The sequence below is a fragment of the Solanum lycopersicum genome, chromosome 1, assembly GCF_036512215.1.
Source record: "Solanum lycopersicum chromosome 1, SLM_r2.1".
Taxonomy (NCBI): Eukaryota; Viridiplantae; Streptophyta; class Magnoliopsida; order Solanales; family Solanaceae; genus Solanum; species Solanum lycopersicum.
The window spans coordinates 90,022,298-90,037,343 of record NC_090800.1 but is presented as its reverse complement, the minus strand read 5'-3'; the positions used below and the strand labels follow the sequence as shown (position 1 = coordinate 90,037,343).

The 15,046-nt window shown below is 32.9% G+C and overlaps 3 protein-coding genes across 3 annotated transcripts; 2 read left to right on the top strand and 1 right to left on the bottom strand.

Annotated features, from left to right (window-relative positions):
* Positions 1-425: 425 nt before the first annotated feature.
* Positions 426-7,127, bottom strand: LOC101245802 (KH domain-containing protein HEN4). Its single transcript, XM_004230500.5, has 7 exons — positions 6,399-7,127; positions 4,482-4,925; positions 4,137-4,400; positions 1,443-1,736; positions 1,269-1,351; positions 928-1,039; positions 426-801 (listed from the first exon to the last, which is right to left on the bottom strand). The coding sequence occupies exons 1-7, from the start codon at positions 7,008-7,010 to the stop codon at positions 670-672; spliced, it is 1,941 nt and encodes a 646-aa protein (XP_004230548.1). The 5' UTR covers positions 7,011-7,127; the 3' UTR covers positions 426-669.
* Positions 7,128-10,267: 3,140 nt separating this feature from the next.
* On the top strand, positions 10,268-12,401 carry LOC101253137 (uncharacterized). The gene is made up of 3 exons (XM_004230526.5): positions 10,268-10,820; positions 11,378-11,774; positions 11,867-12,401. The coding sequence occupies exons 1-3, from the start codon at positions 10,395-10,397 to the stop codon at positions 12,265-12,267; spliced, it is 1,224 nt and encodes a 407-aa protein (XP_004230574.1). The 5' UTR covers positions 10,268-10,394; the 3' UTR covers positions 12,268-12,401.
* A 732-nt stretch (positions 12,402-13,133) lies between these two features.
* Positions 13,134-14,796, top strand: LOC101265590 (nicotinamidase 1). Its single transcript, XM_004230572.5, has 5 exons — positions 13,134-13,378; positions 13,455-13,638; positions 13,960-14,093; positions 14,193-14,378; positions 14,467-14,796. Exons 1-5 carry the CDS (start codon positions 13,238-13,240, stop codon positions 14,557-14,559), a joined length of 738 nt encoding a protein of 245 aa, XP_004230620.1. The 5' UTR covers positions 13,134-13,237; the 3' UTR covers positions 14,560-14,796.
* Positions 14,797-15,046: the final 250 nt, after the last annotated feature.

Genomic DNA, 15,046 nt, shown 5'->3' with positions numbered 1-15,046 from the left:
AATTTGCAATATATGTATCATTTATATATGAAAAAATATATATTTATCAAAAAATAAATAATTAAATCAAAGCAAAAGCTAGCTTAAACGCGTGATAACACTCAAGCCGTATTACCATAGTTTATTTCCTAGGGCATAGATCAGGCTTCTTAATTGAACCAAATCAAGGAATTGTAATGTCATCCTTGTTGTCATTTTTCATATGTCATACGACGAACTGTATTAATTTATTCAATAAATGAAATCAAAATTTAATATTGGAAACACAAACTATATTAATCAATAATGACCATGTTTCTCCACTCTAAACTCATCTCAGGCCTACATTACTATGCAAAATAAAAGTAGTTAAAAGTTTCTCTAGTTGTTATAAGATTATCAGATGCAAGCAAATAAAGATGTCAACTAATCAATCCCCTTTCAAATGTAAGAAAAAACTTCTGCTCATGTTGACGGCATAGTCAAATTGGATAAATACCAAGTTAATTTCTTATTTCCTAACATATTAAAGACCAAAAAACTAATGTTTAATACCCTATCTAAAAATAAACAAACATCAGACTCATCACAACATAGTATACAAAATAAAAAGTGTACTTGGCTGTTGACATAGTTCTAACTGTACTAGTTCAGTATACAAAATTGGGATCCTCTTTGTTAAGTTCACGGTTATTCAGTCAGTATGAATGCCTGAAGAAGAGACTGAGCTGCCTGGGTTTCATCTGGGGTCCCAGAGATCACGATAATCCTGTCAGTTGTTCCAGGACGGGGCTCATGTACCATGACCCTAGCTCCTGAAATCTGATTCAGTTCCTCAGAAAGATCAATCACCAGCACAAAAATGAATGGAAGTACGAAGAAATATGAGTTTAAAAATCCCATGTACCTTCCACAAAACTAATTAATAAAGGGAAAGGGACAACATACCTGTCTTAAACGAGTCAAGTTGCTCCCGTCCTCCCCATACACACAGCCGATGATGTTTTCAGGAACCATGATCTTCACAGTAGTATTGGTCACAATGGCAGATCTGCTTCCACTGCAAGCAATAGAAAAATGCAACAAGCTGATGAATACAACCAAGAAATTTCTACTCAGGCTTCTAGATAATCTTACATATCTTTTCTCCAAGTCTATAATGACCATTTGGTAAATCTAGACAGGGAATTTTTTCGTACAAATCATATTATAGGGAGTCCACCCTCGTAAGTACATCCTGTCACAGGTGAAAAAGCATTAGCCGCTTGTGAAGAGTGGAAGACACCAACCTTCCAAGTTCCATGCCACCTTTAACTGAATTAGATCCTTTGCTGACATCAAAAGCACCTCTTTGGTTTACTCCAGGTCGTGTCTAATAGCCAAGCCCAGAGGAAATGTTCAAAGGTAAGTCGGTGAATGCACATTAAATTAAAGGGAAAATTAAACACTCAGCGGTTTATCACCTGTGATGACCACAGCCCCGGTGATGGGGGGTGATCTGTCTTGTTGGAAAGTACAAGGTTATTAATAGACCGCGTTAACTCAGGATGTTGATTGTTACCATGCGAGACACCACTAGACCGATGAAATCCAAAAGGAGGTTCCCTCATTTGGCCAGAGGGACTACTTTCAGATGTCAAAGGAGAGCTGTTTCTGCTGACACCACCATTTGACACCTTTGCTGCCAAGAGGTTATCACGCAACCGACCAGTGACATTTCGCAAAACATCTTGTACATTTACGAACTCGCCTGCAATCTATACAATACAATCTCAGTGCAACAGATACACCAAAATGTCTGATTTTATATATAGATTGATTTGACCAAGTTCAAGAAACCACATGTGAGTGAAAGGAAGTGTTTGATAAACTCCACATGATCTTATGAAAAGATCATTCTCCACAAAAAGGACATATCAAAAGAGTTCCTCTTCTATTTTAAATTACAAACTCTTCAAGTTTCATAAAGTAGTTAAATTTATAATATTATTGCGTAAAAAAGCAAACGACAGCTGCAATTTTGTTAAATGAACTATATTTACACTTTACAAAGACAAGCAAGACAATAAACATTGTTTTTGTTTTTTTTATATTGACTGTGCAACGCGGGTTCTAGTACTACTATATTAAGGAGAAGAGCCAAAATAGTTGTCTGTATTAACAAGCCTAAGGTTTTTTTTCCAGAGAAATTTCAGGATTCGGTCACAAGAAACTTGCATATTTTATAACTTAAAAAGTGCATTACTCTAATATTTTGACATCAAGTATATATCACCAAAAATTAATGAACTCGGTGCATATCCTTAAACTTAATGCACCAGTAAGTCAAACCTAGATGAACTAAAACGAAAATCATGATATGACGGACAATTTGCTCAATTATTCCAGAAAAGAACAATTTGTTCAATTTATCCAAAAAAGAATAATATACTCAATTTATCCAAAACTGGACAATTTACTCTCAAACTTAAAAGGTCAATGGTATGATAGAGAATGCGTGCAAACACGAATTAGCTTCCGAAGGTTGAGCAGTCTCAATTTCACAACAGGATTTGCGAATAAATGTTGGGTAGGGTCACCTTGAATGGCTTGAACCGCATAGGGGAAGTCCTGCAGGTACGTCGATTGGGTAATCTTTTCGACAAATCAGCAGGCACCACACGGCACACTAGAGGGACTGAGAAAAAATTGAGTACAATTCTTATCTTCTGGCTTTACCTTACTGACCGTTTGGAGGGCGATCCTGGATATGTATGGTTCTCTTTCGGATGATTGTTACCTATTGTATTGTATTCATGTATTGTATAATACAATGTTTTGATTGTCACTTATGAAAATTGGTAATTCACGTTTGTTTTGTTTGTTACTTAAGCTTTATTTTATAGTAAAGTCTATCAAGCAACAAGTTTCTCAACTATCTAAAAAAACAAATCATGCCTGTTTTTGACGAGGCAATTCTTATTACTCCTATATTTATTTGTTTCTTCATGCAGTGAGTGCATCTGACGCACTTAACAGTTGGGTAACATGCATCTAGTCTTTAATAAATAATCCAATATGTTTGAAGATAAATTTAAAGTTTGGAGTATTTCTCAAAAAATAATAATTAAAAAATTTGAAGTTTGAGGTAAGAAACCAAAATTTTTAGGATTAAATATTTGCTATTTTTTAAAAAAATTCATGTTTAAACAGGATTTATAGTCAGTTATATAGAGATAGATTTTCAAGTTTCTAGTCAAGATAGGTTTTGTATTGCTAGCTATTTACTAAGTGGAGAATTGTGGAGAACATTGAGAAAATTTATGAGATTTTGGGTGTATACAAGCTGAAGAAAAATGTTCTATGTTTAAACAGGATTTGTAGTCAGTTATATAGAGATAGATTTTCAAGTTTCTAGTCAAGATAGGTTTTGTATTGCTAGCTATTTACTAAGTGGAGAATTGTGGAGAACATTGAGAAAATTTATGAGATTTTGGGTGTATACAAGCTGAAGAAAAATGTTTTCTCGGAAAATAAGTAGGTTTCCCACTTATTTTCTTGTGTTCGGTAGTTGAGCAAAAAATATTATCCTAAAAGCATTTGTATATAATTTAGAGAAATACTATGGGAGGTGGGAATGGGGAGGACACAACCAATGTGGAATATCACAAGTAGAACTTGTTTTCCCCACTTTCATTAGGGAACTCATTTTCCCCTTTAGCTACAGTGGAGGGCCTGATTATGTTCTGATGGCCAAGTTAAAGGACCTAGAAGGGAAGATAAAAGAGTGGAGCAAAACTACTAAGGGAAATCTAAAAATGCAAAAGGCTAATGTGCTAAATCAGTTAGTTGACCTGGACGAGATTCAAGAACAAAGAGCTCCATTTTAACTTTTCATTAGGTTCACCCTTTGATTGCAGATGTGTGGCATTGTGTAATGATGTAAGAAGATACAATCTATGTAAATATTGTATTCATCTAAACAATACAATACATTATGAAAAAATATGTAACAACCATCACAAACAAGCTGTAAATGAAGTTCTATGTTTCTTTTGGAGGAGTGATCTACAACGAAACATATACAACTTAACAATTAATTTCAGATAAATGGTACATTAGTAAAAGTATTTCTAAAGTTTGAAGAAGCTAAAAATGACCAAAGGCTGTACACTCACCTGTACAACTTCATCATTGTCCGAGACACACTTAGGAACTTGGTCACCTCTAAATATCCGTATGCTGGTACCTGTCTCCTTCCTGATATCTGAAATTATTGCACCTCCCTTCCCCAATAAACAACCAACTTGGCTGTTTGCCACCACAAGTCTAAATGTAATTAGTGATCTTGTTCCCAAATTCATCCCAGAGCCAGCATCCAGAATCCGATCAAAAACAAGAACAACAGCAGTTTGTGCTGGAGATTTCCGTAATTCTAGATTCTATATATTAAGAAAATTATATCACTTGACCCACATATTACAGATAAAAAGATACCCAAGGCAAAAGAACACCCAACTAACCTCTAATGCAGTAATAGTTATCATTCGCTCGTTGCACTCAGCAACATTTGGCCCAACAGCAATGCTTGCTCCGCTGTCATTCTGAAGAGCCCTAACAATTGTTCCAGCCTTGCCAATTATAGCCCCTACCTTATCATTTGTGCAGAGAATCCTGAAAGCAACCTCTTGTAATGGCATTTTTGAATCACTGCTGGAAAACTTGTCAGCATCTAGTGGCACAGAATGACATCCAGAGGCACCTGAGAAAGAGCTTGTGGTTATTGGCTGTGACATTGAACTTCTTTGTGCAGGTAGATCAACTGGCTCAGGGGGCAAAGTCTTCTCTGAATCTAACTCAATTGGTGCATTTTCAACCGTTCGAGTCCTTTCAACAGAGAAACAATCTTGAAGACGGCGACTGACAGCAACAAGCGCTTTCTTGACAGCCAGAATATCCCCTTCTATCTGCCATTAACCAACAATTAACATATCAGAAATCTTCTGACATATTCATATTCAATTGTAGCTTAGATTTTCCTGGTAGACTTTTGCAAAATTACAGAGCTAAGAATTTAAGTTGTTGCATCAATGCTTTCAAAAAGAATACTTTGCATTTACAGGTTCACTGAAGGTCATGTAACAGGGGTCATGACAGCAGAAAAATTATAACATGTACAACAACATACCCAATGCAATAACACAATTGAGGTCTGGGGAGGGTAGAGTGTACGCCGACCTACCCCTACCTTGGGAGGCAGAGAGGTGAAATTATAACATGTAAAAATAGGATAATTCTGAAAGTAGCTCAAAAGGTTTCAGAAGCTTTTAGACTTCACTGTGAACGCTTCTGCAGATCTACTACAAACTAAAATATCTTGCTGATAATTTGCAATGTTTCAAATTGACAACTTGATTCTTCAAAATAGAATGGTGAAAGAAAACTGAAACTAAAAGAGGCAATGCCAGTGTCTGTTACATGGCAATACAAAACGTTTGGTTCGCAGAAAAGTTTCCATGGATTGCAGCACAAGATATGGATAGGCAAAAGGTGAATTACATAGGTGGTAACGGAACAATCTTGTGCGCACCTTGATTGCTGGATATTTGGTCTTCATATTCAAAGCAAAAGCTTGTCGTATTTGGTTTTAAAGGATGAAGATTTGATAGCAATAATATGCTTAGCCTATATTACAATTTTAATAAAACTAGTATTGGTTCTGTAATGGTATCAAATAAAGCACTTTGAGGAAAGTTAAATTGGACATATACTAAAAAATGAGACAACTAAAAATCATACTACAAACAAGAGAGATAACGACATATGGTTAACTAAGTATTTTCAAGGACATTTTGGCTATTTATTTGATCTAATATTGCTAACATGAGTACGATTATTCCAAAATGGATTTTGGTATGATACCAGACAATAGCATAGTTGCAGGTTTCATTTATGGTAGTAATATTTACCGGGGAAGCTATGCACGCGTTGAGTTTCCAATACGACAAAACCAAATGAGCCCTAATGACGATCTATGGTTAACTAAGTATTTTCAAGGGCATTTTGGCTATTTATTTGATCTAATATTGCTAATATGAGTACGGTTATTCCAAAATGGATTTCGGCATGAAACCAGACAATAGCATAGTTGCAGGTTTCATTTATGGTAGTAATGTTAACCAGGGAAGTTATACACGCGTTGAGTTTCCAATACGACAAAACCAAATGAGCCCTAATGACATCACAAGAAAATCATGTGACCAATATGCTTACAATCATGTGATCAATATGCTTAAATCATGCAGATGAAATCAGCTACAAAGTAAAATTTTAAAAAATTGAAAATTGGGAATGAGAATAGGCAACTTCAAGTTTGATATACTACATATGAAACCTGAAAACATGTAGCCTTGAAAGGAATTTGCAAGAAAATTAATCACCTCGACAATTTCATCATTGGGCGAAGCACAACTTGGCATCTTCCCTGAAGTTAATACCTTAATCCTACATCCATTTTCTCTTCTTATTGTATCTATTACTTTTCCACCTTTGCCCATCAAAGCCCCCACTTGATTCCCCTTTACTAATAACCTACAGGACACAACATTCTCCACACCCAAAACTAGTCCATTATTTTCCGCTGTTACTTCTATAACTCTCTCAAAAACCCTAACAAGTGCTTCTTGTGCAGCCGAAACCTCTATTTCATCAATTTCTTCATTACGCTGGTTATCCCCAATGGGGCCCAGTAGCCTTATCCTCTTGTTTACTGAAGCAGGGGCTACTACTACAATGAGTCGATTGTGGTCGTTTGGTGCGGACACATCAATGTGAATCTTAGCGGAGGTGTCTTGTTGTAGTTGTCTAATAATGGACCCTGATTTTCCGATAACTCCACCGACGCGTGAAGCATGGCACAGAAGTCGGAACACAACACGTCTCGCTAATGGTTGTGGTGGAAGGTGTGAGTTGTTGACCACGGCGGGAACACCAACGGCACCGGCGGCGGTGGAGGAATTGGGGACGGAGGCGGCAACAGAGTTTTCGTGCATTAGTGTAGTAGCTTAGGACTTTCCTTGAGTTGATAGAGAAAAAACGACTGCAAGTCTAGCCCTATGTAATAGTAAAAATAAAAATAAAAAATAAAATTTTTGGACTGATGAGTGGACTTCTATTCTATACATGCTATTGACTATATATGACTCAATTGTTTAAAAAAAAACATCTCATTTTTTTATTAATTTATTATTATCTCTGTCCCTATTTAATTGTCCCTTACACATATTAAGATAGCAATAATTAGCATAATAAATTATAATTTATCCTTATTAATTATAATTTCAAAAATAATGAATTAAAACTTGAAAATTTTCAAAAAATTTTAATTATAAATAAGTAAATGGGGACTGAGGAAATATTACAATATCATCCTCTAACAAGACTACAATTTACAATGACATTCATTGACAAATGACGAGATGAGTTCTAACTTCCAAGACAAATTTATTACAATATCATCCACTAACTTGAGGAGCTATTTTTTTTGGTTAAGCAATAAAGGAGTCATAAATTATAAAAGCTAATATATTATGGTTCATATTTATTTATGTTTGATGAGTTTTGCCTTGTCATACTTATTGTAAAATAATAATTTTATTACATCATTTTTTTGTTATTATAAGTCATTTTCTCCTATTAAATTCTCGAACATAAAGACTTTCAAAGAGAATACACATGGACCTAATTGGTTCCATAAGTTAAGTTTCTAGTTTTAAAATAAACTTAAAATAAGATATTTTGCTCAATTTCGCTTCTCTCCATTACATAATAAAATGTAGGAGTAATTAATATCTTATGATTATTTTCAAAGTTGGTTTTTTAATTATACTATTACCAGAAGAACAAATAATTAAATTGGGCAAATCAACTTTGAATTTGCCTATGCACGTTGAGGATGACTTTTTCTCAAAGTTAAAACTCTTTGTTTCTTAATACGTGAATTTGAAAATAAATTTCAGACTATCCTAAATTAAATATTATTGTATAATAATGTAGGTCAGTACGTAAGGCATTAATGATTTTTTTTTAAATTTTTGATCTTTTATCATAAGGTTCAAACCTATATTCATGATTCTTTATTATTCTATTTTTTCAATAAATGTTTTTTTACGAGTGTACTAACATAGTTCTTATTAATTAATTAGCATATTTTATAAGTTTGATTAGATTTTATTTACGAATTTTATTTTTAATGTTATATAATAAATTTTATAATATTTTACGTTTATATACTATTATTTTACATATTATTTTGTAGAATTAGAAAAGGGCAACAATAATATCTTTATTTATTTGATTGTCCTTTGTGTTTCAACAGTTACAATAACACTTATGCATAGGTTTTAGTTTTCACTTTAGTTATATAAGTAAGACACCAAAGTTTCAAGTTTTGGCTAATTTCTCTTTTCTCTACAACAATCTACCCTTTTTGTTTGTTTTATTTTGCATAGCTCAAACAAAAATGTCTAATGTAAATCTATTCTTTTTCCTTATGAAAAGCTTATTTTCTGCATATTGCTACCATTTAGGTGTTTATATATCTATGAACTAGATTGAAATGTTTCATTATAGTAAAAATTATAGAAAGCACATAGTATGTAAACAAATTACATTTTATTCCTATTCTTTCATAAATTACAATTTTTTTTTGTGTTGCGGATACTTTAATGTAGAAGTTATAATTATCAAGTTAGTGAGTTAAAAAAAAGATTTTATCAGTTTAATGCAATTAAAAAGGGAATTAAAAACAGAAATACAAATTAACTATCACAATTCACGCATACGTTTCTTTCATTTTCAAATCATTCATTCATAAAACACTATTGTACTAAAATTTTGAATTTCAAATTTTAAATTCTCTATTGTTGTTTTACGAAAATTTCTCAGGCTGATTCAGAAAAAATTTCAACACGTTTTTTGGTGAAGATTTGTAATATTTCAATCTTGTTTAAGGCATTCAAGTATATGGGAAAGTGATGTTAGATACGAGTGATACAAAAGTGATGACTTTTTGAAAGAAGCTAGAATTCTATTTAGTACTTGGAATTGCAAAAATCGAGAAATAGCATCTTATACAAAGAAAACATTAGGGAGAAGAGTTGAAGAAATATTGATTATAAATGCGTCCAAATGTGCGAAAATGAAGTATATATTTGTATTACAAGTATTATGTTTTCTAGCTTTACTTCTCATTATATAGTTAAATATACGAATTGAAAGTTCGTTTAATGTATCTATAATTTTTAAACATTGCAAGCAGTTGCATCTTCTGAATATATCTTTGTAGTGTATGAAGGTGCGACAAGATACGTTGTGATAAGATATCATAAATTAGCAATAAAAAAGTGTTGCCCGATTTCAAAACATAGCATTATTCATTTATTGAATCATAAAATAGTAACCTAAAATTACTTTTTAAAGTATCAAATTTGAGAATTATTAGACATCAATTTGAATTGTTGAATCATTTGAAAATCAAATTTCTTTGAATTCGATAATTAATTTGATAGTGGGAGAGATTAGAGACGAAATTTTGAGGATAAAAAGGTGGGTCTTGTTTCTTTCAGAAGTAAATATCTGGGATAGAGAAATTGAGAAAAAATAGAATTTTTTAATTTTTATCAAAGAATATGTAATAAATGATAATATGTAAACATATATAGTGTAATTTAGTAATTTTTAAGTATGAATTAAATGATAATACATAAAACATAAATTGTGTAATTTAGTAATTTTTTATGCAAGAATATCCACTTAATTGAACTTTAAAGAACAATTACATCACTTTAAATTTTAATAACTTCTATATTTTAAAGTTTGCATTGAACGTCTTTTTATGTTATAAAATTGAGACATGATTATCATGTGTTATTGCGTAATATTACTATATTTGTACAATATAATTTCTTATATTAGTGTTTCTGGATTTTTCTCTCCGTCAAGTATTTTTTGTCATGATTTCTATTTTTAAAGTTAAACTATAAAAATTTTGACTAATATTTTAAGATGCATTTTTTCATCATATTAATATGCAAAAAATTGTAATTTATACTACTTTTCATATAGTTATAGAATATCTAATTATTTGTTTAAAATATCGAATTAACGTGATCTAATTACCTTTAAAAATTAATCAAATTGACTTTCGATAAACGTAACATGATAATATTTTCAGAAGGAGGGAATATATTTTATTAAAATTATTTTTTAAATAAATTATAAATATATACCTCATAATATAATTTTAATTCTTAACAATATTACGTAATCGACAAAGAAAAAAAAAAGAAAGAAAAGAATTGCGGATAAATGAGGAATTTTTTTTAAAAAATAGGATGCTTCTTCTGTACCAAAGTTGCCTGCGGTAGAGCATAAAGATGCTATCATCGACCATTTCTTCCCTAAATTTTCCACCAAGAACCAAACTCTCCTCACCAAACCCTGCAATTTTTCCTCAAAACTACAATTTTGTACCTTTTTGTACTGAAAATATGGCTTCTTCTCCATTTTCTGGAGGGTTAATTAACTCCAGGGTTGATTCACCAATTGCAATTGGCTGTAAAAATGCTTCAGTAGATTCTGCTAATAGTGGGTTTTCAACACTGATGGAGTATATGGGTAAAGGAGGGGTTGATGTGGGTGATGACTTGGTGTTATTGTTTGGTCACTTAGAATATGCCTCCAAGAAAATTGCTGCTCTTGTTGCTTGCCCTTTCAATTCCAGCCTCAACAACAATGTTGCCATTGGAAATACGGGGACTTCTTCTGATAGAGATAAGCCCAAGCCTCTTGATATTGTTTCGGTCTGTCTTTTGGGAATTTTTGGTTATTTGATTGTCACCATAAATTGTTGATGTTGCTTTTCTATAATTATTTGATTTCATAATCTATAAGATTCCTGTTATTATAAGCAATAATATAACAATAATAACATAGCCAATTGAATCCCATGTATGCAAACCTTTTAACTTCTACTGCACTGTATAGAGAGACCCAATAAAGTGGAATTGGGATTGATGAATTATTGATTGATTGATGTTATTTATAGGTTGCTGTTAAATTAGGTCCTTGCTCTGATACCTTGTTAAATTAGGTCTTTCGTGTAACTCACATCTCAAAAGCTAGTTCAAAGAGAGTAGGATTGTCCAAGCCTTAGAAGGAGTTCACTCATGTCATTAACCATCGGTGTGAGACTTTTGTCATTCTTTTAACAGTACGTTGTTCTGTTTTTTTTCCTCCTTTTTCTGTTTGTGGGATCTTCCATTAATGAATTAGGAAGAAGATCATTGTGTCTTCTCTAGTCTTAATGGATCCAAGAATAGTCTCATGTTCTAAGACCTTTTTATGTATGTTTGTTCAGAATGAGATTATATTGTCGTCTCTTAGAAATTCGGGAAAAGTTGCTGTAATGGCCTCAGAAGAAGATGAGTGTCCTGTGTGGATAACTGATGATGGCCCGTTTGTGGTTGTCATGGATCCTTTAGATGGTTCCCGAAATATAGATGCCTCAATACCCACTGGGACGATATTTGGGATTTACAGACGTCTTGTGGAAATTGATCATTTGCCGGTGGAGGAAAAGGCTTTACTAAACTGCCTTCAGAGTGGATCAAAGCTTGTTGCAGCAGCTTATGTTCTCTATTCGTCAGCCACAATACTCTGTGCTAGCTTTGGTTCTGGAACACATGCATTCACATTGGATCATACAACCGGAGATTTCCTCTTGACACATCCTAACATCAACATTCCTCCTCGAGGTATTGCTATATCATAAGTTTGTTCCTCCAAATACGTTTTTGCATATTACACCTTCTAAACTGATAGTTACATTGTTGACATTTTCTGGCAGGGCAAATTTATTCAGTTAATGATGCTCGGTATTTTGACTGGCCTGAAGGATTAAGGCAGTATATTGATACGATAAGACAAGGGAAAGGACAACATCCTAAGAAGTACTCAGCCAGGTATATATGTTCTCTAGTGGCTGATTTTCATCGGACTCTGTTATATGGTGGCGTAGCAATGAATCCAAGAAACCACCTTCGACTTGTTTATGAAGCAAATCCTCTGAGTTTCTTAGCGGAAAAGGCTGGAGGTAGAGGTTCAGATGGTAAAAATAGAATTTTATCTATTCAACCTGTCAAGCTACACCAAAGACTTCCTCTATTTTTGGGAAGTTTGGAGGATATAGAAGAATTACAGAGTTATGGAGATGTTCAGCAGAAAGTGAACCCTGGTTATGATGTTTAATGCCCTTGTCCCTCTTTCATGCAGTTTGCTCATCTCTCTTTGACATGTAAATTTTTTTGCTTGTTAGCTAGTAAATATGCTCTTCACTAGAATAAACATGTGATTTTCTATACCTACTCTTGAATATTGTCATATGATGTATCTTTAGAGCACCTTAATTTTACTGTTTAAATTAAAAATTTAACATATTACTTAATTAATCCTAACAATTATTGAACAAAAAATTTGAATTCAAATACAAGAAATCAATTACTCCCTCTGTCCACTTTTATTTGTCAGATGCGCTTTTTGAAAGGTCAATTTGACTAATCTTCAAAGTTAATTACATTACATTAATTCAATATTTTAAACAAAAAATTTAAATATTTAAAAACTATATGAAAGATAATATGAATTGCAATTTTTTATATATCAAGTTAGTCAAAAATTTTATCGTTTCATTTTAAAAATAGAAACCATGAGAATTAAAACAATAATAACATTCGGTGGGTCCAATAGCCACATGGCTGTTAATGATCAATTTTGTTAATATTATTTAGATAAATTGTCTTATTATTTTTAATTATTTAGTATGTAAATAAATTCAGACATAAATAATTGAGTGGACCGATTCACTTGCATTGAGGTAATAGGACATTCCAAAGAATTTATCGTATCTAAAAGATTTGAACTTAAATCATAAATAAAAATGAAAAAAGTTATCTAATATTATTTTTATTAATAAAAGTAACTTTTAATCAATAATAAAAGTTTCAGATGACGTGTCCTTTTATTACTCGATTTCAAGCAAATTAAGAAAAGTCTCACATGACGCGCCATGTGATTAAAAAAATAAATATCAACATAGTGGTGGGACATGGTAGTAGGACTAATAATACAAATCAAGTAGTATTTGTTTTTTTCTTATAAATATCAATCATTCAATCACCCTTACCTACTACTATTAGAAAATTGGCAGGGAAAAACAAAGATGGTAATAAAAACAGTAGATCTTTTGAAGAATGAAATTCCCATAGAGGAGGAATCAGTAGTCATCACTGAAGATATTAAGGCTGGACTTGTTCTTGTGGACATAATCAATGGATTTTGTACTGTTGGAGCTGGAAATCTGGTACTTACAATTAAACTTGTTCTTTGTTTTATTACTTAATTAACTAGTTGATTTTTTTTTTGCTTGTAAATCATAGGCACCAAGAGAGCCTAACAGGCAGATCAGTGAAATGATTGATGAATCATCAAGGCTTGCTAGAGCGTTTTGTGACAAGAAATTGCCAGTTCTTGCCTTTCTTGATTCACATCAACCTGATAAACTTGAACACCCATATCCTTCTCACTGCATCACTGGCACTGATGAATCCAACTTGGTTCCTGGTACTAATTTTACTACTAAAAATAATGGTTATTTCATCAATGGGAAATTTGTGATATAGAATATGATTTCCCACCACATGTGATGGAAAAACAGATTCTCACGAAAATAGTAGAAAACTTTACTATTTTTTGCAATGACTTTCATCTTTAAGTATATACATATCCATATTAGCAAAAAAAAGGGGGACAAAACCATCAAAATTTTGGACAATTACTCGATCTGTGATCAATCGTTGCCTAGGAGTTGGGGACTCTGTATTACTCGATTTGTACTGATTATTTGATTTTGTATCATCTACTCTGATGATGAAATTGTTGCAGCACTAAGATGGGTGGAGGAGGAACCAAATGTTACCATCAGGCGCAAAGATTGTTATGATGGCTATATTGGTTCCTTTCAGGAGGATGGCTCTAATGTATTTGTTGATTGGGTGAAGAACAACCAAGTTCAACTTGTATGTACTCACTCTCTTTTGCTTCTCTAAAACTTCCTATTATATGGTTCATATAACACATTTGTGGTTGACTTAACTGTTTTGTTTACTTGAACCAAGTTGTTGGTGGTAGGGGTGTGCACGGATATTTGTGTGCTGGACTTTGTTTGCTCTACATTATCAGCTAAGAACCGCGGATTCCTCAACCCTTTAAAGGATGTAGTAGTTTACTCTCAGGGATGTGCCACCTTTGATTTTCCACTCTCTATGGCAAGATACACCAAAGATATTTCACCACATCCACAGGTAATCTATAACAAATAACAAAATTGTCGACTTCTTGATCAACTTATTCAGTGTTTAACTAGTCGTCTTGATATTTTGGATTTTGCAGGAGCTAATGCATCATGTGGGACTTTATATGGCCAAGGGAAGGGGTGCAAAAATAGCTAAAGAAGTTTCCTTCAACAACTTGAACAAACCATGATGTATTGCCAATCTTTTCTTTAGAAAAGACTGCATTTTATGTACTCCAGTAGTTTCTATGATCACAATAATACTACAACATGATGTGCTGTTTCCATTAGATTAACGCAAGAATAGGGTTGCCTTGTCTAGTCAATAGATGTATGTTATGAATGCAGTGTCCATTCATTTCCTTATAATAGGATAGTAGTCTATCCATAAATTTGCCAAAATAATATATTGTACTACAGTTTCAATAGATTTCGTATTGGACATAACAATTGCATCAGAAAATTGAACAGAATATTCTCTAACAAGTACCTCAGATTTGTGCAAAGCATGCATCTGGTGATAGCTAGTGACTTGTTTGTCTGCCTATGTGTGTCAATGAACCATAAATGTTCGTGATACACCCACAGAGCTATCCAATTCATTGTAAGAACATTAAAGAAACAATTCCTACCCAAAATGCATCAAGTCTTAGAAGCTGCAGTTCAGTAGCTAATACA

Bases quoted from the DNA above. Each gene is read 5' to 3' on its own strand.
- LOC101253137 (XM_004230526.5), top strand. From the start codon at position 10,395: ATGCTATCATCGACCATTTCTTCCCTAAATTTTCCACCAAGAACCAAA. The intron at 10,821-11,377 runs GTCTGTCTTTTG...ATGTTTGTTCAG, and splicing joins AGCCTCTTGATATTGTTTCG to AATGAGATTATATTGTCGTC. The intron at 11,775-11,866 runs GTATTGCTATAT...ATTTTCTGGCAG, and splicing joins CATCAACATTCCTCCTCGAG to GGCAAATTTATTCAGTTAAT.
- LOC101245802 (XM_004230500.5), bottom strand. From the start codon at position 7,010: ATGCACGAAAACTCTGTTGCCGCCTCCGTCCCCAATTCCTCCACCGCC. The intron at 4,926-6,398 runs GTGATTAATTTT...GGTTAATGGCAG, and splicing joins CCAATGATGAAATTGTCGAG to ATAGAAGGGGATATTCTGGC. The intron at 1,352-1,442 runs GTGATAAACCGC...CTTGGCTATTAG, and splicing joins CGGGGCTGTGGTCATCACAG to ACACGACCTGGAGTAAACCA.
- LOC101265590 (XM_004230572.5), top strand. From the start codon at position 13,238: ATGGTAATAAAAACAGTAGATCTTTTGAAGAATGAAATTCCCATAGAG. The intron at 14,094-14,192 runs GTATGTACTCAC...ACTTGAACCAAG, and splicing joins AGAACAACCAAGTTCAACTT to TTGTTGGTGGTAGGGGTGTG. The intron at 14,379-14,466 runs GTAATCTATAAC...TGGATTTTGCAG, and splicing joins ATATTTCACCACATCCACAG to GAGCTAATGCATCATGTGGG.